General features: G+C 46.4%; 1 protein-coding gene across 1 annotated transcript in view; it reads left to right on the top strand.

Annotated features, from left to right (window-relative positions):
* LOC137333406 (cyclic nucleotide-gated channel beta-1-like) overlaps positions 1 to 26,950 on the top strand; it is a 128,502-nt gene that overhangs the window by 88,917 nt on the left and 12,635 nt on the right. The window contains exons 31-35 of the mRNA XM_067997557.1: positions 7,459 to 7,581; positions 10,512 to 10,653; positions 21,266 to 21,425; positions 23,988 to 24,085; positions 25,689 to 25,772. Of these exons, the coding sequence (XP_067853658.1) occupies positions 7,459 to 7,581; positions 10,512 to 10,653; positions 21,266 to 21,425; positions 23,988 to 24,085; positions 25,689 to 25,772 (607 nt within the window). The remainder of the gene's footprint in view (positions 1 to 7,458; positions 7,582 to 10,511; positions 10,654 to 21,265; positions 21,426 to 23,987; positions 24,086 to 25,688; positions 25,773 to 26,950) is intronic.

The raw sequence follows: 26,950 nt of genomic DNA, 5'->3' as shown, positions 1-26,950 counted from the left end.
GTACTGACCCCTATAACACAGAGCGACACGGACACTGTCCTTTGTAACACAGGGATAACCAGGTACTGTCCCCTATAACACAGTGACACCCAGGTACCGTCCCCTGTAACACAGGGTTATCCAGATACTGTCCCCTGTAACACAGTGATACCCAGGTACTGTTCCCTGTAACACAGTGATAACAAGTTACTATCCTCTGTAACACAGGGATATACAGGAACTGTCCCCTGTAACACAGTGATACCCAGGTACCCTCCCCTGTAACACAGGGATACCCAGGTATATCCCCTGTAACACAGTGATACCCAGGTACTGTCCCCTGTAACACAGTGATACCCAGGAACTGTCCCCTGTAACATAGGGATTCCCTGGTCCTGTGCTGTATGATAGTGATATGCTGGTATTATGCCATAAAGTACAGGGATATTCAGGTGCTGTCCCCTGTATCACAGCAATACCCAGGTACTGTCCCATGTAACAAAGGGATACACAGGTACTGTTCTCTGTAACACAGTGATACGTAGGTACCGTCCCCTTTAGCACATGCACACCCAGGTAATGTCCCCTGTAACACAATGATACCCAGGTACTGTCCCCTGTGACACAGGGATATACAGGTACTGTCGCCTGAAATACAGTGATACCCAGGTACTGTCCCCTGTGACACAGGGATATACAGGTACTGTCGCCTGAAATACAGTGATACCCAGGTACTGTCCCCTGTAACACAGTGATACACAGGAACTGTCCCCTGTAACATAAGGATTCCCTGGTCCTGTGCTGTATGATAGTGATATTCTGGTATAATGCCGTAAAGTTCAGGGATACTCAGGTGCTGTCCCCTGTAGCACAGCAATACCCAGGTACTGTCCCGTGTAACAAAGGGATACCCAGGTACTGTCTCCTTTAAAACAATGATACCCGGGTACGTCGTCTGTAACACAGGGATGTACAGGTACTGTCCCCTGTAACACATGAATACCCAGGTACTGTCCCCTGTAACACATGAATAACCAGGTAACACAATGGTATCCAAGTACTGTCCCGTGTAACACAGGGATATACAGGTACAGTCCCCTGTACACAATGGTACCCAGGTACCGTCCTGTGTAACATAGGGATTCCCTGGTCCTGTGCTGTATGATAGTGATATTCTGGTATTATGCCGTAAAGTAAAGGGATATTCAGGTGCTGTCCCCTGTAGCACAGCAATACCCAGGTACTGTCCCGTGTAACACAATGATATATAGGTATTGTCCCCCATAACACTGTGGTGCCCAGGTACTGTCCCGTGTAACACAGTGACACCCAGATACTGTCCCCTGTAACACAGTAATACCTAGGTACCGTCCCCTGTAACACATTGATACACAGGTACTGACCCCTGTAACACAGTGACACCCAGATACTGTCCCCTATAACACAGTGATACCCAGTCACTGTCCCCTGTAACACATTGATACACAGGTACTGACCCCTGTAACACAGTGACACCCAGATACTGTCCCCTATAACACAGTGATACCCAGTCACTGTCCCCTGTAACACATTGATACACAGGTACTGACCCCTGTAACACAGTGACACCCAGATACTGACCCCTATAACACAGTGACACCCAGATACTGTCCCCTGTAACACAGGGATACCCAGATACAGTCCCCTGTAACACAGTGAAACCCAGGTACTGTTCCCTCTAACAGTGTGATACCCAGGTACTGTCGCCTGTAGCACGGGGATATACAGGTACTGTCCCCTGTAACACAATGATACCCAGACACTGTCCCCTGTAACACAGTGATACCAGGTACTGTGCCCTGTAACACAGGGATACCCAGACACTGTCCCCTGTAACACAGCGATACCCAAGTACTGTCCCCTGTAACAATATGACACCCAGATACTGTCCCCTGTAACACAGTGATATCCAGATACTGTCCTCTGTAACACAGGGATATACGGGAATGGTCCCTTTTAACGCAGGGATACCCAGGTACTGTTCCCTGTAACACAGTGATACCTAGATACTATCCACTGTAACACAGTGATACCTAGATACTATCCACTGTAACACAGTGATACCCAGATACTGTCCTCTGTAACACGGGGTTATATGGGAAAGGTCCCCTGTAACACAGTGATATCCTGGTAATGTTGCCTGCAACACAGTGATACCCAGGTACTGTTCCCTGCAACACAGGGTTAGCCAAGTACTGGCCACTGCAACACAGGGATACCCAGTTACTGTCGCCTGTAGCACAGGGATATACAGGTACTGTCCCCTCTAACACAGGGATACCCAGTCACTGTCCCCTGTAACACAGTGATACCCAGGTACTGTCTCTCGTAACACAGTGATACCAAGAGTCCCTGCCCTGTAGCATTGCAATACCCAGGTACTGTCCCCTGTTACACAGTGATACCCAGGTACTGTCCCCTGTAACACATTGAGACCCAGGTACTGTTCCCTGTAGCTCAGGAATACTCAGGTACTGTCCCCTGTAACACAAAGATATCCTGGTAATGTTGCCTGCAACACAGTGATAGCCAGGTACTGTTCCCTGTAACAGGGATACTCAGACACTGGCCCCTGGAACACAGTGATACCCAGAAACTCCCTTGTAACACAGTGATACCCAGGTTCTAAATCCTGTATCATCGGGATACTGAGTCACTGTCCACTGTAGAACAGGGATACCAGGTACTGTCCCCTGTAACACAGTGATACCCAGGCACTGTCCCCTGTAACACAGTGATACCTAGGAACCGTCCCCTGTAGCACAGGGATACCCAGGTACATCCTCATTAACACAGTGATACCCAGAAACTCTCTTGTAACAAAGTGATACCCAGGTTCTAAACCCTGTAGCACCTAGATACCCAGTCACTGTCCCCTGTAGAATAGGGATATCCAGATACTGTCCCCTGTAACACAGGGATACCCAGTCACTGTCCCCTGTAGAACAGGGATAGCCAGATACTGTCCCCTGTAACACAGGGATACCCAGTCACTGTCCCCTGTAGAACAGGGATAGCCAGATACTGTCCCCTGTAACACAGTGATCTCCAGGTACATCCCCTGTAACACAGTGATACCCAGGTACATCCCCTGTAACACAGTGATCTCCAGGTACATCCCCTGTAACAAAGTGATACCCAGGTTCTAAACCCTGTAACACAGGGATACCCAGTCACTGTCCCCTGTAGAATAGGGATATCCAGATACTGTCCCCTGTAACACAGGGATACCCAGTCACTGTCCCCTGTAGAACAGGGATAGCCAGATACTGTCCCCTGTAACACAGTGATCTCCAGGTACATCCCCTGTAACACAGTGATACCCAGGTACTGTCTTTCGTAACACAGTGATACCAAGAGTCCCTGCCCTGTAGCATTGCAATACCCGGGTACTGTCCCCTATAACTCAGTGATACCCATGTACTGTCCCCTGTAACACATTGAGACCCAGGTACTGTTCCCTGTAGCTCAGGAATACTCAGGTACTGTTCCCGGTAACACATTGATAACCTGGTACTGTCCGCTGTAACACAGGGATACCGAGGTACTGTCCACTGTTACACATTGATACGCAGATACAGTCCCCTGTAACACAGTGATACCCAGGTACTGTCCCCTATAACATGGACATATCCTTGTAATGTTGCCTGCAACACAGTGATACCCAGGCACTGTCCCCTGTTACACAGTGATACCCAGGTACTGTTCCCGTTAACACAGTGATAACCTGGTACTGTCCCCTGTAACACGAAGATATCCTGGTAATGTTGCCTGCAACACAGTGATACCCAGGTACTGTTCCCTGTAACAGTGATACTCAGACACTGTCCCCATTAACACAGTGATACCTAGGAACCGTCCCCTGTAGCACAGGGATACACAGGTACATCCTCATTAACACAGTGATACCCAGAAACTCTCTTGTAACACAGTGATACCCAGGTTCTAAACCCTGTAGCACCAAGATACCCAGTCACTGTCCCCAGCAGAACAGGGATACCCAGATACAGTCCCCTGTAACACAGTTATACCCAGGTACTGTCCCCTATAACACAGGGATATACAGGTACCGTCCCCTGTAGCACAGTGATATCCAGGCACTGTCCCCTGTAACACAGTGATACCCAGGAACTCTCTTGTAACACAGTGATACCCAGGCACTGTCCCCTGTAACACAGTGATACCCAGGAACTCTCTTGTAACACAGTGATACCCAGGTTCTAAACTCTGTAACACAGGGATACCCAGTCACTGTCCCCTGTAGAACAGGGATACCCAGTTACTGTCCCCTGTAACACAGTGAAACCCAGGTATTGTTTCCTGTAACATTGTGATACACAGGTACTGTACTGTAACACAATGATACCCAGGTACTCCCACCTGTAGCACAGGGATATACAGGCACTGTACCCTGGAGCTCAGGGATACCTAGATACTGTCCCTTTTAACACAGTGACACCCAGATACTGTCCCCTCTAACACAGTGATATCCAGATACTGTCCCCTGTAACACAGTGATACCCTGATACGTCCCCTGTAACACAGGGATATACAGGTACTGCCCGTGTAACATAGGGTACTGTCCCTGTAACACACTGATACCGAGGCACTGTCCCTGTAACACAGTGATACCCAGGCACTGTCCCCTGTAACACAGTGATACCCAGGAACTCTCTTGTTACACAGTGATACCCAGGTTCTAAACCCTGTAGCACCAGGATACCCAGTCACTGTCCCCTATAGAACAGAGATACCAGATACAGTCCCCTGTAACACAGTGAAACCCAGGTACTGTCACCTGTAGCACGGGGATATACAGGTACTGTGCCCTGTAACACAATGATACCCAGGTACTGTCCCCTGTAAAACAACAATACGCAGATACTGTCCCCTGTAACACAGGAATATACAGGTACAATATACAGGTACTGTCCCCTGTAGCTCAGGGATACCCAGGCACTGTCCCCTGTAACACAGTGATACCAAGGTACCGTCTCTCGTAACACAGTGATATCAAGGGTTAGTCCCCTGTAGCACAGCAATACGCAGGTACTGCCCCCTGTTACACATTGATACCCAGGTACTGTCCCCTGCAACACAATGATACCCAAGTACTGTCCCCTGTAACACAGTGATCCCCAGGTATTGTCCCTTGTCACACTGTGATACCCAGGTACCGTCCCCTATAGCACAGAGATACCCAAGTACTGTCCCCTTTAACACAGTAATACCCAGGTACATCCCCTTTAATGCAGTGTTACCCAGGTATTTTCCCCATAACACAATGATACCCCGGTACCGTCACGGTAGCACTGTGATACCCTGGTACTATCCCCTGTTATACATTGATACCTAGATACTGTCCCCTGTTACACAGTGATACCCAGGTACTGTCCCCTGTAACACAGGGATATACAAGTACCATTCCCTGTAGCACAGTGATACCCAGGTACGTCCCCTGTTACACAGGGATATACAGGTACCATTCCCTGTAGCACAGTGATACCCAGGTACGTCCCATGTTACACAGGGATATACAGGTGCTGTTCCCATTAACACAGTGATACTCAGGTATTGTCCCCTGTAACACAATGATACCTAGGAACCGTCCACTGTATCACAGGGATACCCAGATACATCCCCATTAACACAGGGATACCCAGGCATTGTCCCCTGTAACACATGGACACCCAGGTATTATCCCTTGTAACACAGGGATACCAAGGTATGTCCACTGCAACAGAGAGATACCCTGGTACTGTCCCCTGTTACACATGGATATCCAGGTACTGTCCCCTGTAACACAGTGATACCCAGGAACTCTCTTGTAACACAGTGATACCCAGGTTCTAAACCCTGTAACACCGGGATACCCAGTCACTGTCCCGAGTAGAACAGGGATATACAGGTACTGTCCCCTGTAACACAGGGATACACAGGTATTGTCTCCTTTAACACAGTGATACTCAGGTACTGTCCCCTGTAACACAGGGATACTCAGGTACTGTCCCCTGTAAAACAGGGATATACAGGTACTGTCCCCTGTAACACTGTGATACCCAGGTACTGTCTCCTGTAACACAGTGATACCCAGATACTGTCCCCTGTAACACAGGGATACCCAGGTACTGTCCCCTGTAACACAGGGATACCCAGGTACTGTCCCCTGTAACACAGTCATACCCAGTTACTGCCTCTTGTATCACAGTGATACCCAGGCTCTGTCCCCTGTAGCACAGCAATAACTAGGTACTGTCCCCTGTAACACTGCGATACCCAGGTACTGTCCCCTGTAACACAGGGATACACAGGTACTGTCCCCTGTAACACAGGGATACACAGGTACTGTCCCCTGTAACACAGGGATACACAGGTACTGTCCCCTGTAACACAGTGATACCCAGGTACTGTCCCCTGTACAACAGGGATACAATGGTACTGTCCCCTGTAACAGAGGGATACCCAGGTATTGTCTCCTTTAACACAGTGATACTCAGGTAGTGTCCCCTGTAACATAGGGATACACAAGTACTGTCCCCTGTAACACAGTCATACCCAATTACTGCCTCTTGTATCACAGTGATACCCAGGCTCTGTCCCCTGTAGCACAGCAATAACCAGGTACTGTCCCCTGTAACACAGTGATACACAGGTACTGTCCCTTGTAACACAGGGATACACAGGTACTGTCCCCTGTAACACTGCGATACCCAGGTACTGTCCCCTGTAACACACGGATACGTAGGTACTGTCCCCTGTAACACAGTGATACCCAAGTACTATCCCCTGTAACACAGTGATACCCAGGTACTGTCCCCTATAACACAGGGATACAATGGTACTGTCCCCTGTAACACAGGGATACCCAGGTATTGTCTCCTGTAACACAGTGATACTCAGGTACTGTCCCCTGTAACACAGTGATACCCAGATACTTTGCCGTATCAGGGAACTTTGTTCCAGAGACACAATTAAAGCTCCCTCATACTGATGGTCAGTGAAACCCAGAGACACAGTTGAAGCTCCCTCATACTGAGGGTCAGTGACACCCAGAGACACAGTCATAGCTCCTGCAAACCAAGTGCTTAATGTGCCCCAGGGACATCGTCAAAGATGCCTCATACTTCAATATACCAAGTGTCAGTGAGATCAGAAACAGTCACAGCTCCCAAGGATGGTGTCCCCTGAAACACACCTCAGCTCCCACACACCAAGGTACAGTGTGTCCCGGAAATACAGTTAAGCTCCCTCATTCTGAGGGTCAGTGAGATCAAGAACAGCCACAGCATCTACACATCAAGGGTTAGTGAGTTGTTATGGATACATACAACAATCTTCATCCACCAAATAAAACAATAGAGAGTTTTCCAATTATGTTTCAAGAAATTATGGTGTTATATTTATAGTGTTGAATATAAAAGAAAACCTTGTGTTTTACAGAGTGATAAGGACCACAATGTACTTACTGTACTGCCTCCATATAAATACCTGTCTGTACTACTGGGCTTCTGACTTTGAGGGAATTGGAAGCACTGAGTGGGTCTATGACGGTGAGGGGAACAGGTAGGGATCTCTCTGTGCTTCTGTGTGTTGCCGATTTGTCAGATCAGATTTGTTGCTTTTTCTGAGATTTAATTGTTATAAGTTTTCTACTTGACATGTTTATGGCTATAGTTATGGGCAGGATGCTCCACTGGAGTTTTGCCACGGGTCAGGGCAGGGAGCCAGCCGAGGAGATGTTTGAAATGGAAAGTATGCACAGAAATCAGAGCAATAGTGAGAAAGGATATTGGCTCAGAAAATCAAGATGTAGAATCAGTCTGGGTGGAGTTAAGAAGCACCAAGGGGCAGAAAACACTGGTGGGAGTTGTCTATAGGACTCCAAACAGTAGTGGTAATGTAGGGGACAGCATCTAACAGGAAATTAGAGGTGCATGTAACAAGGGTACTACAGTAATCAGGGGTGACTTTAATCTACATATAGACTGGCCAAACCAAATTAGTAATAATTTGTTGAGGATGGGTTAATTCATAATCTTGTTGTGCAGGGTCCTTTAGGGAAGAGTGACCATAACATGATAGAATTCTTCATTAAGATGGAAAGTGAAGTAGTCCAGTCCGAAACTAGGGTCCTAAATCTAAGCAAAGGAAACTACGAAGGTATGAGGAGTGAGTTGACAATGATAGATTGGGGAGCTTCATTAAAAGGCATGATGGTGGAAAGGCAATGGCTAACATTTAAGGAACGAATGCATGAATTGCAACAATTATACATTCCTTTCTGCTGCAAAAACACAAAAGGAAAAGCGGCCCAACCATGGCTAACAAAAGAAATTAAGGATAGTATTAGATCCAAAGAGGAGTCATATAAAGTTGCCAGAAAAAGTAGCAAGCCTGAAGATTGGGAGCAGTTTAGAATTCAGCAAAAAAGGACCAAGAGATTGATTAAGAGGGGAAAAATAGGGTATGAGAGTAAACTTGCAAGGAACATAAAAGTGGACTGTAAAAGCTTCTACAAGTATGTAAAAAGAAAAAGATTAGTGAAGACAAATGTAGGTCCCTTACAGTCAGAAATGGGAGAATTTATAATGGGGAACAGGGAAATGGCAGAGCAATTAAACAAATACTTTGGTTCTGCCTTCACGGAAGAGAAAACAGTGAACTACAGACCGGTTAGCTTAACATCAGCAATGGGGAAATTGCTAGAATCTATAATGAAGGATGTGATAACAGGACACTTAGAAAATATCAACGGGATTAGACAAAGCCAACATGGATTTATGAAAGGGAAATCATGTTTGACAAACCTACTGGGTACAGTAGCGTAGTGGTTATGTTACTGGGCTAGTAATCCAGAGACCTGGACTAAAATCCAGAGTCACGAGTTCAAATCCCGCCACGGCGGCTGGCGAATTTAAAATTCAATTAATTAAATAAAAATCTGGAATTAAAATACTAGTATCAGTAATGATAGCCATGAAACTACCGGATTGTTGTAAAAACCCATCTGGTTCACTAATGTCCTTTAGGGAAGGAAACCTGCCGTCCTTACCTGGTCTGGCCTATATGTGACTCCAGACCCACAGCAATGTGGTTGATTCTTAATTGCCCTCTTAGGGATGGGCAATAAATGCCGGCCTTGCCAGCGACGCCCACATCCTGTGAACGAATAAAAAAAAAATGTAACTGGTAGAATAGATAAGGCAGAACTAGTCGATGTGGTTTATTTGGATTTTTAGAAGGCCTTTGATAAAGTCCCACATAAGAGGTTAGTGTGCAAAATTAAAGCACATGGGATTGGGGGTAATATACTGGCATGGATTCAAAATTGGTTAACAGACAGGAAACAGAGAGTAGGAATAAATGGTTCTTTTTCGGGGTGGCAGGCAGTGACTAGTGGGGTACCGCAGGGATCAGTGCTTGGGCCCCAGCTATTCACAATATATATCAACGATTTGGATGAGGGAACAAAATGTAATATTTCCAAGTTTGCCGACCACACAAAACTAGGTGGGATCGTGAGTTGTGAGGAGGATACAAAGAGGCTTCAAGGCAATTTAGACAAGTTGAGTGAGTGGGCAAATACATGGCAGATGCAGTATAACGTGGATAAATGTGAAGTTATCCACTTCGGAAGGAAAAGCAGAAAGGCAGAGTATTATTTAAATGGTGATAGATTGAGGAATGTTGATGTACAAAGGGACCTGGGTGTCCTTGTACACCAGTCACTGAAAGCAAACATGCAGGTGCAGCAAGCAGTTGTGAAGGCAAATGGTATGTTGGCCTTCATTGCAAGAGGATTTGAGTATAGGAGCAAGGATATCTTACTGAAGTTATACAGGGCCTTGGTGAGACCACACCTGGAGTATTGTGTGCAGTTTTGGTCTCCTTACCTAAGAAAGGATATACTTGCCATAGAGGGAGTGCAGCGAAGGTTCACCAGACTGATTCCTGGGATGGCAGGACTGTCGTATGAGGAGAGATTGGGTCGACTCGGCCTGTATTCACTCGAGTTTAGAAGAATGAGAGGGGATCTCATTGAAACATATAAAATTCTGACAGGGCTAGACAGACTGGATGCAGGGAGGATGTTTCCCCTGGCTGGGGGGTCCAGAACGAGGGGTCACAGTCTCAGGATACGGGGTAGGACATTTAGGACTGAGATGAGGAGAAATTTCTTCACTCAGATTGTGGTGAACCTGTGGAATTCTCTACCACAGAAGGCTGCGGAGGCTAAGTCACTGAATATATTTAAGAAGGAGCTAGATAGATTTCTAGACACAGAAGGTATCAAGGGGTATGGAGAGAGAGCAGGAATATGATATTGAGATAAAGGATCAGCCATGATCATTTCGAATGGCGGAGCAGGCTCAAAGGACCGAATGGCCTACTCCTGCTCCTATTTTCTATGTTTCTATGTTTCTGTACTCAAGGGAAATGATTTAGTACAATAACCTGAGGTTTCACGTGCTCTGCTTTTTCCTCTCCTGCAGTTATATGAGGTGCTATTACTGGGCGGTGAAGACCCTGATAACAATCGGAGGGCTACCTGAACCAGAGACACTGTTCGAAATTATTTTTCAACTTATCAACTACTTCACGGGAGTCTTCATCTTCTCCATCATGATTGGTCAGGTATGGAAGAAAAGGAAACTACGAGTGCTGGATGTCCAAACACAAAACAGAAAGGCAGGACAGGTTCATCAGCATCTGAGAAGAGAAAAGATAGGCTAATGTTTCGGTTGTAACCCTTCATTAGAACTGGAATGTACCATCTTTATTTAATGGCTGGTTAACCATGGCTGGGATATTCCACTTTTCAGACCATAGGTCATCCTACCCAAGAATACAAGATGCTGTGGCTTGATGGGAAGAATTGGCCTAAGACAGTGAATGGTACAAGGTACTTGTGTGTTAAACCCTGCCTCCTGCTACTGAGAGCCAGGTGGTGGGGCTGGTTCTCTAAGGAATGGGAAAAAGAGTAAATCAGTAAACAAGTGACCCTGCCCCCCACAACACCCCTCCCACTTGGCTACAGAATGTCGCGGGAGAGGGGCCTAATTGAGAGAAGAAAACAACTAAAAAGTGGGGACTTTCATTTCAGACAGACCAATTTGACCACAGCCCTCTGAGAGGTGACGGGGTTTCAATTCTCTCTTCATGAGATAGAGAGTAAGATGAAGCAGAAAAAAGGGGCATATGACAGATGTCAGGTTGATAACACAAGTGAGAACCAGGCTGAATATAGAAAGTTCAGAGGGGAAGTGAAAAAGGAAATAAGAGGGGCAAAGAGAGTATGAGAATAGACTGGTGGCAAACATAAAAGGGAATCCAAAAGTCTTCTACAGGCATGTAAACAGTAAACGGGTAGTAAGAGGAGGGGTGGGGCTGATTAGGGACCAGAAAGGAGATCTAGTCATGCAGGCAGAGGGGATGGCCGAGGTACTAAATGAGTACTTTGCATCTGTCTTTTCCAATGAAGAAGATGCTGCCAGAGTCTCAGTAAAGGAAGATGTAGTTGAGATACTAGATGGGCTAAAAATTGGTAAAAAGGAGGTACTAGAAAGGCTAGCTGTACTTAAAGTAGAGAAGTTACCCGGTCTGGATGGGATGCATCCTCGGTTGCTGAGGGAAGTATGGGTGGAAATTGCAGAGGTACTGGCCGTAATCTTCCAAACATCCATAGGTACAGGGGTGGTGCCAGAGGAGTGGAGAATTGCACATGTTACACCCTTGTTCAATAAAAGGGTGTAAAGATAAACCCAGCAACTATAGGCCAGTCAGTTTAACCTCGGTGGTGGGGAAACTTTTAGAAACGATAATTCAGGACAGAATTAACAGTCGCTTGAACAAGTTTGGATTAATAAAGGAAAGCCAGCATGGATGTGTTAAAGGTAAATCTAACTAACTTGATAGAGTTTTTTGACGAGGTAACAGAGAGGGTAGATGAGGTCAACGCAGTTGATGTAGGAACATAGGAACAGGAGTAGGCCATTCAGCCCCTCGTGCCTGCTCCGCCATTTGATAAGATCATGGCTGATCTGTGATCTAACTCCATATACCCGCCTTTGGCCCATATCCCTTAATACCTTTGGTTGCCAAAAAGCTATCTATCTCAGATTTAAATTTAGCAATTGAGCTAGTATCAATTGCCGTTTGCGGAAGAGAGTTCCAAACTTCTACAACCCTTTGTGTGTAGAAATGTTTTCTAATCTTGCTCCTGAAAGGTCTGGCTCTAATTTTTAGACTGTGCCCCCTACTCCTAAAATCCCCAACCAGCAGAAATAGTTTCTCTCTATCCACCCTATCTGTTCCCCTTAATATCTTGTAAACTTCGATCAGATCACCCCTTAACCTTCGAAACTCTAGAGAATACAACCCCAATTTGTGTAATCTCTCCTCGTAACTTAACCCTTGAAGTCCGGGTATCAAACCTACGCTGCACTCCCTCCAAGGCCAATATGTCCTTCCGAAGGTGCGGTGCCCAGAACTGCTCACAGTACTCCAGGTGCGGTCTAACCAGGGTTTTGTATAGCTGCAGCATAACTTCTGCCCCCTTGTACTCTAGTCCTCGAGATATAAAGGCCAACATTCCATTTGCCTTCTTGATTATTTTCTGCACCTGTTCATGACACTTCAATGATCTATGTACCTGAACCCCGAAGTCCCTTTGGACATCCACTGTTTTTAACTTTTTACCATTTAGAAAGTACCCTGTTCTATTCTTTTTTTATCCAAAGTGGATGACCTCACATTTATCTACATTGAATTCCATTTGCCACAGTTTTGCCCATTCACCTAATCTATCAATATCGCTTTGTAATTTTATGTTTTCATCTACACTGCTTACAATGCCACCAATCTTTGTGTCATCGGCAAACTTAGATATGAGACTTTCTATGCCTTCATCTAAGTCGTTAATAAATATTGTGAATAATTGAGGCCCCAAGACAGATCCCTGCGGGACTCCACTAGTCACATCCTGCCAATGTGAGTACCTTCCCATTATCCCTACTCTCTGTCGCCTTTCGCTCAGCCAACTTCCTAACCAAGTCCGTACTTTTCCCTCGATTCCATGGGCTTCTATCTTAGCTAACAGTCTCTTATGTGGGACCTTATCAAATGCCTTCTGGTAGTCCATATAAATAACATCCATTGACATTCCCCTGTCCACTACTTTAGTCACCTCTTCAAAAAATTCAATCAGGTTTGTCAGGCACAACCTACCTTTCACAAATCCATGCTGGCTCTCTCTCATTAACTGAAAATTCTCGAGGTGTTCAGTCACCCTATCCTTAATTATAGACTCCAGCATTTTCCCCACAACAGATGTTAGGCTAACTGGTCTATAATTCCCCAGTTTCCCTCTCTCTCCTTTCTTAAAAAGTGGAGTGATATGTGCAATTTTCCAATCAAGAGGGACAGTTCCTGAATCTAGGGTACTTTGAAAGATTAGAGTTAGGGCATCCGCAATGTGCTCACCTACTTCCTTTAAAACCCTGGGATGGAAACCATCTGGTCCTGGGGATTTGTCACTCTTTAGTGCTATTATTTTCTTCATTACTGTTGCTTTACTTATGTTAATTTTATCGAGTCCCTGTCCCCGATTCAATATAAGTTTTCTTGGGATTTCCAGCATGCTATCCTCTTTTTCTACTGTAAATATTGACGCAAAGTAATCGTTCAACATGTCCGCCATTTCCCCATTGTCAATGACAATATCCCCACTTGCAGTTTTTAAGGGGCCAACACTGCTCCTGACCACCCTCTTTTTCCTAATATAACTATAAAAGTTCTTTGTATTGGTTTTGATATCCCTTGCGAGTTTCTTTTCATACTCTCTTTTTGTAGCCCTTACTATCTGTTTTGTGACCCTTTGTTGATCTTTGTATCTTTCCCATTCGTCAGGATCTGTGCCATTTTTTGCCTTTTTGTATGCCCTTTCCTTATGTCTTATACTGTCCCTTACCTCTTTAGTTGTCCATGGCTGTTTTTTTTGGCAAGTAGAGTTCTTGCCCCTCAGGGGTATAAACCGATTCTGTATCACGTTAAATGTTTCTTTAAACATTTCCCACTGATCATCAGTCGTTTTACCCATTAACAGATTTGCCCAGTTTACTGTGGACAGTCTCTGTCTCATCCCATTGAAGTCGGCCTTGCCCAAGTCTAGAATCTTAGCAGTTGATTCACTTTTTTCCCTTTCAAACACTACATTGGACTCGATCATGTTATGATCACTATTGGATAGATGTTCACGCACAGTTAAGCCGTCAACAAAATCTGGTTCATTACTCATTACTAAATCTAGTATGGTTTGCCCCCTTGTTGCCTCTAGGACATACTGCTGTAGAAAACTATCCCGGACACACTCAAGAAATTCACTACCTTTCCGACAGTTGCTAGTCTACTTTTCCCAATCTATGTGAAAGTTAAAGTCCCCCATTAAGACCACTATGCCTTTCTTACATGCTTGTATAATCTCTGCATTTATACAATCTAGCACTTCAGAGCTGCTGCCAGAGCTCCTATATACAACTCCCACTATAGTCTTAGATCCTTTCCTATTTCTCAATTCAACCCATAAGGTCTCTGTTGGCTGCTTACCTCTCGTTATATCCCCCTTTATCATTGAAGTGATTTCATCTCTAATCATTAAGGCTACTCCTCCCCCTCTTCCATTTTCCCTATCCCTCCCTTAGACCTCATAACCCGGTATGTTTAGTTCCCAATCCTAACCATCCTGCAGCCAAGTCTCAGTAATAGCTATCATGTCATACCCTCCAATTTGAATTTGAACCTGTGTTGTATATGGACTTTCAAAAGGCATTTGATAAAGTATTACGTAATAGGCTTGTCATCAAGATGAAGCCCATGGAATAAAAGGGGCAGTAGCAGCATAGATACAGAATTGGCTTAGGGACAGGAAACAGAGAGTAGTGGTGAACAGTTGTGTTTCGGACTGGAGGGAGGTGTACATTGTTCCCCAGGGGTCAGTGCTGGGACCACTGCTTTTCTTGATATATATTAATGACTTGGACTTGGGTGTACAGGGCACAATTTCAAAATTTGCAGATGACACAAAACTTGGAAGTGTAGTTAACAGTGAGGAGGATAGTGATAGGCTTCAAGAGGATATAGACAGGCTGGTGGCTTGGGCGGACACGTGGCAGATGAAATTTAACACAGGAAAATGTGAAGTGATACATTTCGGTAGGAACAATGAGGAGAGGCAACATTAACTAAAGGGCACAATTCTAAATGGGTTGCAGGAACAGAGAGATCTGGAGGTATATGTGCACAAATCATTGTAGGTGGCAGAAAGCGGTTAAAAAAGCATACGGGATCCTGGGCATTATAAATAGAGGCCTAGAGTACAAAAGCAAGGAAGTCATGACGAACCTTTATAAAACACTGGTTCAGCCACAACTGGAATATTGTGTCCAGATCTGGGCACCGCATTTCAGGAAAGATGTGAAGGCCTTAGAGAGGGTACAGAAGAGATTTACTAGAATGATGCCAGGGATGAAGGACTTTAGTCACATGGATAGACTGGAGAAGCTGGGATTGTTCTCCTTGGAACAGAGAAGGTTGAGAGGAGATTTGATAGAGGTATTCAAAATCACGGTGCGTCTAGACGGAGTAGATAGAGAGAAACTGTTCACATTGGCGCAAGGGTCAAGAACCAGAGGATATAGATTTAAGGTGATTGGCAAAAGAACCAAAGGTGACATGAGGAAAAGCTTATTTACACAGGGAGGTTAGGGTCTGAAATGCGCTGCCTGAGGGGGTGATGGAGGCAGATTCAATTGTGGCATTCAAAAGGGAACTGGACAAGTATTTGAAAGGAAAAAATTTGCAGGGCTATGGGGTTAGTGCGGGGGAGTGGGACTAGCTGGATTGCTTTTGCATAGAGCAGGTGTGGACTCGAATGGCCTCCTTCCGTGCTCCAATGACTGCAGGTTATCGATTGTTGGGGTGGGGGAGAACATTATTTTGCTGAGTATGTTGCAACATTACTGCATTTGTAAGCCAAACATTTTGCAAAAGTCACAGCATACTTTGACACTTCCCAACATCATCTGCACTAACCTCTTAGCACACTGACATGATTCTGTGATCTACTCTTTCCATTTGATCTTTGTGCCACTGACAGACATCCATAATTGGGCATTTGACTTGTAGGGCTCAATTTTAAAATCAAATTGCGGGTGATTTGCAGGCGGGGGGGGGCTGTGAAAATGGCGAAAATCCCGAGCGAGTTCGGAAGCCGGGTCCAACCCGCCGACTTCCGGGGTTGCCACAGACGCACCTGTGTGTGCGCACACTTCATGTATCCTGAAGTCCCGCTGGCAATTAAAGCCGGCAGGACGATAGTTAAACCACTTATTGACATCGTTGATGTTGTTTAAGTTGTTAATTTTGTGGAGATTGAAGCAGGGGGGCGATTTTAATTCAACCTCAGCGCGTTTCCCGTGCTGTGGGTAAACACTCCATGTTCAAGGAGACGTGTTTCAGGCAGCAGCCAGTTGGATACTTAATTGCCTGTGTGACAGTTGGGGATAAAAGGTGAGTTATTGCAACAGGGCACTCAGGTGTCTCAGACAAACTTTTGGCTGGGAGATCTTTGTGTTTAGACTGAAAATCCTCGGTTTACACTCAGAATTCTTCCGTTTACGCATATTTACCAAGTTTTTGGACCCCCTCAAACTGACACCATCAGGATGGGGGGCGCCATGGCTGCATTCACCACTACATCCGAGGACGAGCAACATCACCATCCTCGCCAGGCACGGCGTGCACTTCCCCCACTTGGAGCTCCGCAACACAGTGCTGCGCCACAAGACCATAGAGGGCAACAACAGAGGGAGCGTCATCACAGGAGGCACTACCCTCGCCAGAGGGCCTACACACCGAGGCTCAGCTTCCTGGACCTCTCTGAGGAGCAGTGCATATGGAGGCTGAGAGTGAGTCACCAGGTGGTCAAAGACATCTGCAGCCTCCTTCATGCTGAGCTGCTCCCGGATGGGCCTGGCGGCATCTCATTACCCGTCGCTGTTAAATTCACCACTGCCCTCAACGCTTTCACCTCCGGATCATTCCAGGGTGCCACCAGTGACATCACTGGGGTCTTTCCAGTTGTCTGCACACAAGTGCATAAGGCAGGTCACCGACGACTTCTCTCGCAGAGCCTCGCAGTATGTCAACTTCCCCATGGGCGACCTCGGCCAGATGGAGAGGGCAGTGGGATTCCGCTCTGTGGCTGGCTTCCCACGGGTACAGGGTGCAATCGATTGCACCCATATAGCAATACAAGCACTTCCACATGAACCAGGACTGTTCATCAACAGGAAGGGTATCACTCCATCAACACTCAGCTCATTTATGACCACCGTGAAAGATTCCCTCACGTGTGAGCCAGATTCCCTGGCAGCTGCCACGATTCCTTCATTCTGGGGGAATCCAACATCCCAGGCCTCTTCCACGCATCGAACACCCTTAAGGGCTGGCTCCTCGGGGGACAGGGATACCCCCTGCACACGTGGCGCATGACACCTCTGAGGAACCCCATCACCGAGCAACAGCGTCAATACAACACCACCACCAGGTCTACAATTGAGCATGCTATAGGGCTGCTCAAGATGCGATTTAGGTGCCTTGATCGTTCTGGGGGAGCGCTTCAATACACACCAGACAGAGTGGGACGCATTATAGTCATGTGTTGTGTCCTGCACAACATGGCACAACAGAGAGAGGTGCCGCTTGAGGAGGCCCTATCCACATCTGCCATTCACATTGAGGAGGAAGAGGAGGAGGCAGAGGAGGAGGAGGAGGAGGAGGAGGCGGAGGCGGAGGAGGAGGACGAACCCATGGTCAGAGCAGCGGCTCACCTGGCTGCTCGTGAGGCCAGGGAGTCACTCATGTGAACGGTTCTCCTAACATCAGAAAGTGTGAAGAGTCCAGTCCTCAGACCACCTGGAAAGACCGGTGCCAACACCAGCCCCCTCCCCCACTCCCTGCACAAAACAGTCCTGCAACTACACATACACCCACTGTAAAGTGACCCATTGGGTGGCATCAAGTGTCGTCGTTCATGGTGAAGCTCATGAAAGGGCCCTATTACAAAAGCCAGTCAAGAAAGGGCAAGACGTGGCAGTAATGGTGGAAATGATAACATTTAATGAGAATATAACAAAAACCAAATATAAATGAAAAACATGACCAACCGTCAAACACGCAAACCCTTTGAGATCACAAAACCTCAGCCTTTCTCTTCCTACCACTTCTACCTGGTGCATCCCCTGTGGCTGCAGCAGAGGTGGTGGCAGGTTGCTCATGTCCATGCCCGGACTGCTTAGATGCTTTCGACCTACACCCTTTGCGTTTTGGAGCCCATGAGGGCCCCTCCAAAGACTGCTCCACCTGCACCTGTGCAGGGGCTGACTAGGCCACCTGGAAAGGAGGCAGCATTGCGGGTACTGGTTGAGAGGGGGACAACAGGTGAGACGTGGGAGCGCTCTGAGTGGCGTCCTCACTTCCATGTCCCCTTTCACGATCATCCCTGTCCTAGGCCAGGCCCACATCACTCCTATCACCCTGCTGGACAACAGTTTGGAGGACATGTGTGATGCCTTGTAAGGCCACTTCTAAAGTATCTGTCAGCCTGTTTAAGGCGGCAGAATGTTGTTCACCCTGAGTCCGAATGACCGTTGTCAGGGCCTGAATGGACTCATTTGTGAGCAGTGCTTGAAGCTTAACGGAGGCTAGCCTTCTCTCCATCGCAGACATTCCCACACGTACCTGCGACACTATCTCAGACATTTCAGCAGTTATGGCGACACTATCTCAGACAGTTGCTCACGCCCCTGCGACACCATCTCAGAGATTCCCTCCTGTACCTGTGCCACCATTCAACTCATGCAGGAGTTGGACTCCCCCATCCTCTGCGCTATTGTGGAGAGTGTGCGTAGCACCTGTTCCAGTACCTCGCAAATGTGCTGCTGTCCCTCGATCATTCTCCTTTTAAAGGATGGCCCCAGGGGTTCAGCATCTGTGTCCAGCTGAGCAAAGCCCAGAGAGGAGTGCTCTCACCAACGCGGACTCTCCACAGCTGCCCCTGCCACCAGTGTCTGCTCGTGCTCACTTGTGTGTGGAGACTCACCGGATGCCAACTGACTACTTCGACCCACTGAGGCGTGAGTATTTGCGCTGGTGGATGGCTCACTAAGATGTGATGATGCGCCCTCAGAGGCTGGGAGCTCCTCTGAGGAATCGCCCTCTCCCATCACTGCGGTTGTTCAAGGGCCTGTAAGAGAACAGAAGACAATATTAAGCATCATCACAGATGTGTCATGTTGTGATGAGCATACTGAGGTGTTCAACATGCCAAGTATTGCTAACCTCAATTCATGTTGTGTGTGATGAATGTTAAAGTTGTGTCACCAGACGTTTGTGGGATGCCAGTCTCGGCGTACCCGACAGACAGGCACTCGAGGGTGCGGCTGATCTGCAGGGCCTCCTACTATGCGTCTGTGAGGACCACTATTTGCTGTGGCCCCCCCCCCCCTCCAGTCCTTGCCCTCTCCTCTGCATTTTGCGCTCTCTTCTAGAAGGGGAGAAAGAACAGACGTGTGAGTGAGTGTTGGTGAAGTGGTCAGCTGATGAATGCATTGCTTTGGATGAGGCTGACCATGAAAGAGGTGCATTAGAGGGGTGAGTATGAGATAGAGCCATGACATTGGATGAGGATTGAGGTGAGTGGTAGTGGTGGTGTGACTAATGGGGAGGTGAGGAAGTGCTCAGAAAGTGCAGGTAAGTTGAGGATGAGCCTTAAGTGGGTGTGAGGAGTGATGTGATAGAGTAGTCTTGGCAGTGCAGAATGAGTTGTGAGGGGTGGGGGAAGTGATGTGCAACACAGAATGCAGGAGAATCAATAAGTATACTCACTTTTGCTGACCTAGTTAGGTCATTGAAACGCTTCATGCACTGGATCCAGGTGTGGGATATGTTGCTGCTGCTGCAGACCAGGACCTGCTCCGTTAATGGTAGGGCGTTGGGGAGAGTTATAGAACAAAGAGATCTAGGAGTACAGGTTCATAGCTCCTTGAAAGTGGAGTCACAGGTGGATAGGGTGGTGAAGAAGGCATTCGGCATGCTTGGTTTCATTGGTCAGAACATTGAATACAGGAGTTGGGATGTCTTGTTGAAGTTGTACAAGACATTAGTAAGGCCACACTTGGAATACTGTGTACAGTTCTGGTCACCCTATTATAGAAAGGATATTATTAAACTAGAAAGAGTGCAGAAAAAATTTACTAGGATGCTACCGGGACTTGATGGTTTGACTTATAGGGAGAGGTTAGATAGACTGGGACTTTTTTCCCTGGAGAGTAGGAGGTTTCGGGGTGATCTTATAGAAGTCTATAAAATAATGAGGGGCATAGATAAGGTAGATAGTCAAAATCTTTTCCCAAAGGTAGGGGAGTCTATAACGAGGGGGCATAGATTTAAGGTGAGAGGGGAGAGATACAAAAGGGTCCAGAGGGGCAATTTTTTCACTCAAAGGGTGGTGAGTGTCTGGAACGAGCTGCCAGAGGCAGTAGTAGAGGCGGGTGCAATTTTGTCTTTTAAAAAGCATTTGGACAGTTACATGGGTAAGATGGGTATAGAGGGATATGGGCCAAGTGCAGGCAATTGGGACTAGCTTAGTGGTATAAACTGGGCGACATGGACATGTTGGGCCGAAGGGCCTGTTTCCATGTTGTAAACTTCTATGATTCTATGGTGACCTCCTCTGCCACCTTGAGCCAGGCCTTCTTGGTGGCAGAGACAGGGCATTTCCTTCCGTTCGCAGGGTAAAACACTTCCCTCCTCCCCCTCACTCCGTTCAGTAGCTGCTGCAGAGAGGCATCATTGAACCTTGGTGCAGCCTTGTCCCTGTGCTGCTCTATTGTGTTTTTTGGTGTTTGCTCCAGCAAAAGCCTTTGGAGCAATGGCCCTTTAAATAGAGCTGCTCCAGCTGACAGCCTGTGATGTGGGTGAGCTGTCCGCCCGCTGCGCAGCTTTCGGACGGCAAACCCGGAAGCCACGTAAAGGGCCACCAATTAACATGCGATCGCGTGGGAAACGGTAAGATTTTCGTAGTTGGGTTACCCGCGTGCCCATTGATTTCCCCCCCCCGCTGCCATCCCGCCGCCCTTTCAAAATCGAGCCTGTACTGACTGGAATCCACTTTTATTTTCTTCCCCAGATGAAAGATGTGGTGGGCGCAGCCACCGCTGGGCAGACGTATTACCGAAACTGCATGGATAACACCGTGAGTTATATGAACTCCTACACAATTCCTCGAGGAGTCCAGAAACGGGTGCGGAAGTGGTATGAGTTCACTTGGCAGTCACAAGGAATGCTGGGTACGTCTGTCACTTTTTGCTCTGGTGGTGGAAGTGCTATCTCATCATTAGCCAGTGGGATTGACCATTGATATGGTCCCTGCTTGGGGTCAAGGTCTAGTTTTCCTGTGCTTTGTAACTGTAAAGAACCAGGGCTGGATTGACCAGAGTGTGATTGTTTATGATTATTTGGACCAATAATTGCACCAAGCACGGACAGCCACGAAGAACTGAAATGTCACATCACAGTCTTAACTATATGGGCCCTGAAATTCTACAGGGATTCTGTTGGTCTCAAGGGTAACCCCAGCAGGAGACCAGCAGAACCCCGAGAAAAACGGCAGAGACCTGGTTATGTTGGGTCTCCACCATTTCCAGGAGTTTCCTTAATGCCTTGCAGAGGGCATAACTTAGATGGGCTGGAGGTGCAGACAAGGGTGGGGGCTTCCTAAGCTGGGAGTTCTGGCTCGTGGTCCTCAGTCGGGACCTGGCGATTGTGTGGTGGCCGGTGAGTCCAGGCCTGACAGGCAGCCCCCAAAGACACCACTGGAGGGGGATGGGGGTGGGGCGGGGGTGGGCGGTGGGCAGGAAATAGCGGCTGCTGCTGCAGGTTTTAAATGCATGCAGTCATTGACAGGGCATCTCCCACACAGGCGTTCTATGGGGAAGTAGTGGAGAGCCACTGCCAATAATGTCGGTGAGTGGAAGCAGATGGAATTGATGAAGAGAGTCCATACGGCTACATGGGTGCACTCTATGTCAGGTGTCAGCCATGGCTTACTGGTAGCACTCTTACCTCTGAGTCAGGAGGTTGTGGGTTCAAATCCCACTCCAGAGACTTGAGCACAAAATCTAAGCTGATACTCCAATCACAAGATGCAGTCTTTCAGCTGTCTCAGATGGATGTAAAAAATCCTATGGCACTATTTGAAGAAGAGCAGAGGAGTTCTCCCTGGTGTCCTGGCCAATATTTATCCCTCAACCAACATCACTAAAAAAAACAGATGATCTGGTCATTTATTTAATTGCTATTTATGGAACCTTGTTGTGCACAAATTGGATGCTGCATTTCCTACAATACAACAGTGACTACACTTCAAAAGTACTTCATTGGCTGTAAACCACTTTGGGCCTCCTTGAAGTTGTGAAAGGCGTGATATAAATGGAAGTTCTTTCTCTTCTTAGTTTGGGGAATCTTGCACTCTGTACCAGTCCAGTGCCCTGGCATTCTGGTGGTCAGTGCTCATGAAGAAGGTCTGATTCTAGCAAACAATGCACCTGTGACTTGCTTGGTGCACCTGTGCCCAGCTGATCGACTAATAGTACTGCTGCCCCCAGAAGCAACCTGAAATGACCCCGTGGCATAAACATTCAGGGAGGTCACGACCTTTACAACTGCTGGCTCTGTGGTACCAATTGTAGAGATGGGCTGCAGCCCAGGTTCCAGCATGTGGATTAACTTGAGTTCCTGGAGTAGGTGCAGGTAGGAGCATCAGGTGGGTAGCACACACCACCCGTGGTGCCTGACAAGCCTGGGCTCCCTGCATTCCTCCTCTTCCTCCTTCTTTCTCCTCCTCTTCCTCCAAGCAAGATGTAGGCGTACTCTCAAAGGAAATCCCCATTGTGGCCAAAAAAAATGGAAGCCCCCACAGGAATAGGTAGAAAGCTAAATGTTCTAGCAGCATTAGAAGTAGTAGAAAAATTAGAAGAAACATTTCAGAGGCTATGGTTTTAAGGCATTTTTCCGTTGCACCATTACATCGCTGCAGCTTGTGGATGCCTGTTTGGTGCCGGAGTTCTTAGCGTTAGGCAGAAATAAGGCACTAAAGTTGGAAAATTTGACATCGCAACTTAATTCTAAGGTAATTTCCCTTTGTCTGCCCATATTTTGACAGCTGCTACCTGCTATCACTGTCATTTCCAGCAGCAAGGTTATAGGGAGATTTAATAGAGATGTTCAAAATTATTAAGGGTTTTGATAAGAGTAGATGGGGAGAAAGTATTTCCACTGGTAGGAGGGTCGATAACCAGAGGACACAGATTTAAGATAATTGCCAAAAGAACCAGAAGGGAGATGAGGAGAATTGTTTTTTACGCAGCAAGTTGTTATCATCTGGAATGCACTGCTCTAAAAGGGTGGTGGAAGCAAATTCAATAGTAACTTTCAAAATGGAATGAGATGTATAATTGAAAAAGAAACATTTGCAGAGCTCTGGGGAAAGAGTGGGGGGAGTGGGACTAATTGGCTAGCTCTTTCAAAGAGCCAGCACAGGCATGATGGGCCGAATGGACTCCTGTGCTGTAACATTCTTATAAATTACTGCAGGTGGTCTTATGGGCGGGCGATGCAGTGTTACACGGCCCCGCCCGATCTAACACTGCCGCCCACCCCAGAAACATCCAAACACCGGCAAAAAAGCACCACCGAAAATCAAGACCACATTGCGTTAAGTAGGGATGTAAAATTAGAAGTTTTGGGAACACAGCCCTGATTATTTTAGGGATTTGCACCAGAAGGTTGATTAAAGTTTCTTCTTGCCAGCTGAATTCTAATTCCCACTCTCTTCCTTGCTGTATTTTCAGATGAGACGGAGCTATTAGTGCAGCTTCCAGATAAGATGAGATTGGACATCGCCGTTGATGTTAACTACAACATCATCAGTAAAGTGGCACTCTTTCAGGTACGGAGACAGCCAACAGGAACTGATGTAAGGGGGACAGAGTGAGGCGGACTCACATTCATATAGTCTTGATAAAGGTTTGATCTAACTCCAATCGGATATGGTGATATTTTATTAACTTTACACAAGGATCAACAGTTGCAAGTGTCTAAGCAGTAGTTATCAGTACAAAACAAGAATTATATTACCCGTCCCGTTCTGGGTAGAGAGTGTGTCTGCTTCTCACAACCTCTTGCTTCTACTTTCTTTCTCTTCTACTTTGAGTTGATTTGGAGTTGCCCCCTTATACCCTGAACAGTCATGATCCCTTTGTTATCTCACATCCACTTCCTACCCCCGTTTCCTTGGTTCGTGATGAATATTTTACAACACTACCCCAGTACACACGTCTCTGATTAATAAAACAGCTTTGTTGACAGCTTTTTTTTTTTTTTTTTTTTTTTTGACAGCTTCATGTCTCAGCATGTTTCTCTTTGTGACCAACAAGATCTGATAACAGGTTGCACCTCAGCTCTGCTTCCAGAGAGTTTCCCTAATTCTGGGGAGTTTGTGCTTTATAGACCTATTCAGGCTTGTCTGTTTAGATAGGCTTATCTGTGGGTCTCGTTTGCTTGACCTCGGACACTCATGTTTAGGGTATCTTTCTTTATCACTGTTAACCCCAGCTATCCTGCACACAGCAGTATATTTTACAGGACAGGAGATCCAACAGAAATTTTAGCTATTTAATTCTTTTAAGTCTAACCCTTCTAAGTTCCCTCTAAACCTATGTTTCCTCACAATAGTAGGGAATAAGGAGCTGGAACATGCAAGAGCGAGTGAGCGAGTCCTATAGGGTAATGTTAAAAGCTGTGCAAATGTCCTGAAGTCCCATTTCCCCCACTGTAAAAAGACAACAGCGACGTTTGAAGATCAAACAGTCACAATACCGTTCAGATGAGCTAAAAATGATGTGACTGCTTTGTAGCTAAGATTCCCTTGGCAGCAAATGTTCCCCAGTCTCTACTCCAGATCTTCCACGCTGTTTAGTTCAGTGACACAGTTCTAATGTATAGAATAGAATCATAGCTTAGAAGGAGGCTATTCAGCCCATCTTGCCTGTGCCGGCTCTTTGAAAGAGCTATCCAATTAGTCCCACTTTCCTGCTCTTTCCCCATAGCCCTGCAAATTTTTCCTTTTCAAGTATTTATCCAATTCCCTTTTGAAAGTTGCTATTGAATCTGCTTCCGCCACCCCTTCAGGCAGTGCATTCCAGATCATAACAACTCGCTACATAAAAAAATGTCTCCTCATCCCCTCCTGGTTCTTAGCCGATTATCTTAAATCTATTTCCACTGGTTACCAACCATCCTGCCGGTGGAAACAATTTCTCCTTATTTACTCTATCAAAACCATTCATAATTTTGAGTAACTCTATTAAATCTCCCCTTAACCTTGCCTTAATGACTCACAGAAATTACAATGCTCCCTCCCCGCCTCCCTGCCCCCCCCCTCTTTCTGAGCTAACCCTCTCTCTACCTGATGAAATGGCAGATTAAAAAAAAGCAGACTGTACAGGAGCTGGAAGTTCAGTCCTCATTCCATTTGCGTCTCCTCTCCCCAGGGCTGTGACACACAGATGGTTTACGACATGCTGAAGCGTCTCAAGTCAGTGGTGTACCTGCCTGGAGATTACGTGTGTAAGAAGGTAACCGCAAAACCCCAAAGCAGGTCTGTTAAGAAAGAAAGATCTGCATTTAAATAGCGCCTTTCAAGACCTAAGGGTGTCCCAAAACACTTTACAGCCAATTAAGTACTTTTGACGTGTAGTCGCTATTGTAATGTAGGCAACACGGCAGCCAATTTGCACACAGCAAGCTCCCACAAACAGCAATGTGATAATGACCAGATCAGCTGTTTTTAGTGATGTTGGATGGGGATAAATATTGGCCACGGGGAGAACTCACCTGCTCTTCGAAATAGTGCTGTGGGATCTTTTGCATCCACCTGAGACCGCAGGTGGGACGTCAGTTTAACATCTCATCCAAAAGGCGGCACTTCCGACAGTGCAGCACTGGAGTGGCAGCCAAGATTATGCGCTCAAGTCCCTGGAGTGGGTCTTGAGTCCACAACCTTTTGCATCAGAAGCAAGAGTACGACCAACTGAGCCACAGCTGACATGTCAACTTCAAGCTTGTGCTGAGACAAATGGCGCTGAAGATGACTAACCAAATTAGTTCAGCTGAGGTTGCACAGAAATTAGTGATTTTAATTGACCATCGGGGCTTTCTAGTAAACCTGCTCAGTTGTTCCCACCATCTCCGTGTGTGCACAGAAAGACTGGGAATTGCAGTCTTGATCTGTTTGCGCCATGATGCCAGTACAGAATCTGCACATGCAGAACTCTGCTGGCTGTACTTTGGATTAGAATCAGCAGCACGTTTTACATCACTCCTGATTTTTGTTTACGTTAAAGTCATTGGGAGAGAGGTAAAACAGGCTGCCGACTCGCTATCACCCATTTTACACTATCGCACAAAATCAATATTATAATGTTGGTTATAAATTTTTTCAATAAATCCACAACCTCCACCACAAGCATTATTCAATCAGCTTCTGCTCATTATTTCAACCTTTAATCCTTTGAGGTCTGTGTCAGCATTTCAAAAACAAAATTGAAGGTTGAATAAAATTGAATTTTGTTTCATTAATGCTGGAATATTATGAATTAAGAAATGCGGTTTTTTGGCTGGAAATGATCTTTAGCCACTGTTTGTGTGCACTGAGCTGGGCGTCCTTCATTACTAAGGGGGTTAACAATCAACAAAATGGTGCAATTGTGATTTGTAATCTCACCCCTGGCTCCGATGTGTATGTACGAAGGCA

This window comes from Heptranchias perlo, chromosome 16, assembly GCF_035084215.1.
Source record: "Heptranchias perlo isolate sHepPer1 chromosome 16, sHepPer1.hap1, whole genome shotgun sequence".
NCBI lineage: Eukaryota > Metazoa > Chordata > Chondrichthyes > Hexanchiformes > Hexanchidae > Heptranchias > Heptranchias perlo.
This window is presented reverse-complemented; position numbering and strand designations above follow the sequence as displayed.